The 4,994-nt window shown below is 44.0% G+C and overlaps 1 protein-coding gene across 1 annotated transcript; it reads left to right on the forward strand.

The window, feature by feature from the left end:
• The first annotated feature begins 994 nt into the window (after window positions 1-994).
• On the forward strand, window positions 995-2,850 carry LOC311018540 (uncharacterized protein). The gene is made up of 3 exons (XM_084017548.1): window positions 995-1,155; window positions 1,323-1,585; window positions 2,301-2,850. Exons 1-3 carry the CDS (start codon window positions 1,078-1,080, stop codon window positions 2,635-2,637), a joined length of 678 nt encoding a protein of 225 aa, XP_083873674.1. The 5' UTR covers window positions 995-1,077; the 3' UTR covers window positions 2,638-2,850.
• Window positions 2,851-4,994: the final 2,144 nt, after the last annotated feature.

Raw genomic sequence — 4,994 nt, forward strand, 5'->3', positions numbered from 1 at the left:
AAGCCCCCAAGACGGGAGTAAGCACAGAGGGAGGAGAGGCCACTGCCGCATCCTGGAGGTGGTTTACATTAATGGATGAGTTTTTGGGCCGGAGGCCCAGCATTGTGCCTCGGGTCTCAATTGATTCATCCAGCCAGGATGTGGTAGTGGCCTCTCCTCCCTCTCCAAGGGAAGCCACCTCAGAGCCACCAGTGGCCAAGAGGAAGAGGGGGTCCGAGTGGCTTCAGCTCTTTTCTCAAGTGTCAGAGAAGGGTGAGGAGAGGGAAAGAATATGAATGGAGAGGTAGGAAAGACGAGAAAGAGAAGCACTGGAGAGAGAGGAGAGGAAGGAGAGAGAGAGCGATTGGAGAGAGAAGACAAGAGGGAGAGAGAGCAGCTGGAGAGAGAGGAGAGGAAGGAGAGAGAGCGATTGGAGAAAGAAGAGAAGAGGGAGAGAGAATGGAGAGAGTGGACTGAGCAAAGAGAGAAAGAGAATGCAGAAAGGGAGGAGAGAAGGGAGAGGTCATTAATGCTGATGTTGGAGAAAGTTTTAAAAAAATAAATTGCATTTGTCTGTTTATATTTGTTTCTAGTGTCACTGGTGTTCAAATTATGTCATCCCAGAAAACATATTCATATAACATTTATGCAAGATGTCATATAACAGTATGACATCTTGCATAAATGTTATTGTATGTTATATTTTGTACACGCATGACATTAATTGCCTAGTTGCTAATACTGTTTTGAGAATGGTTACTATTAACCCTCAGGTACATTTCCAAAAATTCCTTAACTAAAAACATCCTGGCGAGGCAGATTCTATTTGATTATTAGATTTTATTTTTACAGATTGTCTTCACAGGGCTTATACTTATGTCAACTATATACAAAATAATATATACAAATAAATTCTTTGACTAATAGTCATGCTCCTGCAGTGCAGGGACGACGGCTCCAGGAGCTGAGACCTCTGCTGCCAGTCTGTCTCTGACATTGTCCGCTGGCATTTGGTCTCCGGGCTGGTATGCCTGCTCCTCCTCGTCTCCATGGTCCACCCCTTCCTCCACATCTGGCTCCACCAAATCCCCGTTGTGGATGGAGAGGTTGTGGAGGAAGGCACAGGTGGACACCACCACCGGGACAAAGGTAGATTTAACCTACAGAAACAAAGAGGTGAGTTATGTAACTGCATAAAACCAAAATCATTTTAATCCTAATTTATTAAAATGCTGTGTAAACTATTTTTTTTTACCTGTACTTCTGTATAATGTACTGCTCAGCTGTCAGCCATTACGTACTAGTTACATTAACACACATCTTATGCTCTTTTTTACCTCAAGAGCCTTCAGGAAGATGCTGCGCCACCGGGTTTTCATCATCCCAAATGCCCTCTCCACCACACATCTGGCCCTGGAGTGATGCCGGTTGTACCTGGCCTGTACAGGATTCTGCACCGGCTCCCTGTACGGGGTTATGAGGGAGATGGGTGTCGCCCGGCAGGGATAACCCCCATCTCCAAGGATGATCCAGCCCGGTGGAGGGTAGAGCTGCCGATGGTACATCGAGCTCCACCGCAGGACCCGTGCATCATGGACTGCACCAGGTAGGCCTGTAAGTAGTGGTCGTGAAAAAAAAGAAAATGAGTACTTGATTGTAAACACTTCTGATACAGACCTTTTAAATCACAAATAAAAGCAATCGATATTCCTCAAAAAAATGTAAAAATCACATATCAATGTAATCCAGGTCAAAGTAATGAGGCCTATTATCATCCTGTTAAATATTGATTTACCATCCATACCAGTGAATGTGTTCAGGAAGAAACCCTTATGATCACAGACCGCCTGAAGCTGGATCGAGTGGAAAAGCTTCCTGTGTAAAAAGAAAAATTTAACATTAGAGCTGCAACAATTAATCGATAAATTGAACAATAATCGATTATTAAATTAATCGTCAACTATTTTGATACTCGGTTTGAGTAGGAAAAAGAAGTCCAAATTCTCTGATTCTAGCTTCTTACATGTGAATATTTCTGGTTTCTTTGTTCCTTTATGACAATAAACTGAGTATCTCTTTGGTTTGTGGACAAAACAAGACATTTGAGGACGTCATCGTGTGGTTTGGGAAACAGTGATTGATATTTTTCAACATTTTTTTAACATTTTATTGACCAAACAACTAATCGATTCATTATTTAAATAATCTTCAGATTAATCAATAATGAAAATAATCGTTAGTTGCAGCCCTAATTAAGATGGGATTAAATAGAACTTTGTATGCAGCATACCTGTTCAGGTAATCATCCTTGTTTGCTGCAGGTGGCTTTATCCTGATGTGCGTCCCGTCGATGCAGCCAACAACACGGCAAAAGGCACGGGAGCCAGCAAGGTGGGCAAAGCCTTCCCCAATGCCCTCCAGCTCATCTGCAGCAGGAAAATGCACCACCCTGGCATAGATGGCCATGATGCTGTCTGCCACCCGATGCACGATATCGTGGACTGTGCTGGTGGGGATATCGAAGCCCTCCGATACCACCCGATACGAGGTGGCACTGGCCAGCCAGTAGAGGAAGACTGCAACCTCCAGGGCGTCTCCCCATCCGTGGTCCTTGCCACACCCCAAAGCCTGGACCAAGGCATTTACTGTCCGCCTTGAAAGGCGGAAGTCTCGCCTTAAGTCCCCCTCTCCCAAGAAGAGGCGGACCACAGGAGTGTGGGCATTTAATCTTAAATATTGCCCTCGAGGCGCAGCCTGTGGGAGCAGGGGCAAATGCTTTTTCTTTGTTGTATCACTTCACATGACTGTTCAAGTTCTCTTATTTTAAGTTAACTGTTTCAAGAAGGCCTTATAAATTGTTTCTTAATAAACGTGTTTATCTCTGAATATTATTTATTGACTTATCTGGCACAACTGTATGCCCAGGTTAAGAACTACAACTGCCCCTAACACACTTATAAATGTTTGGTTTACTTACATTGGCTTCATATTCACATATGATTGAAAGAAGATTCATCCTGGTCCTCTCCCACCTCCGTCTTCTTTGTGCCACATTGTGGCGTCTTACTACTGATAAATACGACATTTACAGTATCTATTTTGCTGTTTTTGCTGTTCTCCTTTGTCTCCCTCAGTTTTTTCCCGCTTCTGCTCACCTTTTATACCGTCCATAAGCCTCATGACGTCGTCACGTACTCCGGAGCAGTACGGCGTTTATATTTGTTTACATAAGTACAGTGCATAGGCTACTTGATTATTGTGACGGAAGCTATATAGGTACAATAGAAATCCAGGCTGTTGTAAAAAAAAAAAGTACTCTGTTAATTCAAACTTTTTATTAATATTTGGTGATTTCTGTACATATGCAGAGCTCCCGAGACAGCGCTATATACTGTATACTGTCCACTACAAACAGCGGTTAAGATAACTAGCTTGCTGTCTCCCCCGGGACGACGACGCATGTTGGCCGGCGGAACACCTCTGGAGGCGGGCAGCTGCCTCTGAGACGACCCGCTCCTTCCGGAGCTTCACTTCTCCGAAAACATCGAGGCAAATTACTAAACAGCCGTCATTTGGGTAAACTAACCGCACATTGGGGATCTAAGCGGTTACTTTCTCGCATGAAAAAATATTAAAATGTAATAAAGTGACATAATAACAGCGCTACAGCGGGAAATAAAACAGCTTTGCGCCTGTTTTACAACTACCGCTGCCGGTCGCCACGAAATGCATTCTGGGAAACTTGCATACTGCATACTGCGGCGTGAACGGCGTCGGTCTGCTGAAGTAGCATACTGAATCCCACATTCAGTACGCAGTATACAGTATATACTAAAGCAGTATGTAGTAGGCAGTACGGTAGTATGCGGTTTCGGATACAGCCTATGTGAAAGTATGGCTGAGCTGAAGACGTTTGACTAAAAAAACTACATTTCCCACTACTAAATGTAGTTTTTAGTACATTCCTGTCCACCAATTAGAGCACACCACTCGTGTCTCCATTTTAAAGTTTAAATGGAGTTTCTAGGTGAAAGTATGCCCGAGCAGACGACGTTTGACTAAAAAAACTACATTTCCCACTACTAAATGTAGTTTTTAGTACATTCCTGTCCACCAATCAGAGCACACCACTCGTGTCTCCATTTTAAAGTTTAAATGGAGTTTCTAGGTGAAAGTATGCCCGAGCTGAAGGCGTTTGACTAAAAAAACTACATTTCCCACTACTAAATGTAGTTTTTAGTACATTCCTGTCCACCAATCAGAGCACACCACTTGTGTCTCCATTTTAAAGTTTAAATGGAGTTTCTAGGTGAAAGTATGCCCGAGCTGAAGGCGTTTGACTAAAAAAAACTACATTTCCCACTACTAAATGTAGTTTTTAGTACATTCCTGTCCACCAATCAGAGAACACCTGCTGTCACTTCTGAAGATCAAACCCACAGAGTGCCGTCACCGTAGCAACGGCCCTGAGCACGTGTGTATGAATGCCTTCAAGCCTCTCTCTATCGCTCCATTTTGGAATACTACTAGGTACTATGTCACCGAGCTCAGCTGTCACTCAAGTACTACCAAATACTACCGAGTACTACCGAATACTACCAAGACTCAAGTACTGACAAGTACTAGGTACTATGTATTGTTTGAAAAACTACAACTCTGCCAATCAGAGCGCACCTGCTATCACTTCTGAGTGAGACGGAGACAGATAGACTCCATTTTAAAGTTTAAATGTAGTTTCTAGGTGAAAGTATGGCTGAGTTGACGATGGACTACATTTCCCATGGACTGCTCCTTCCTGTCCACCAATCAGAGCACACCTGCTGTCAGTTATGAAGATCAGAGCCCCACAGTGCTGTCACCATAGCAACGGCCCTTGGTGCGTGTGTAAAGGCCCCTACACACCGCCCAGACGTCCAACTGCCTTATCCGACCACTCTCCGCCCACTCTGTTGCCTCTCGTCTGACCCGTTCGGCAGAAAAGTTGCGTTGTACACACCGCTTCGACGTGCTTCCGA

The sequence above is a fragment of the Eutrigla gurnardus genome, assembly GCF_963514095.1.
Source record: "Eutrigla gurnardus genome assembly, chromosome: 9".
Classification (NCBI taxonomy): domain Eukaryota; kingdom Metazoa; phylum Chordata; class Actinopteri; order Perciformes; family Triglidae; genus Eutrigla; species Eutrigla gurnardus.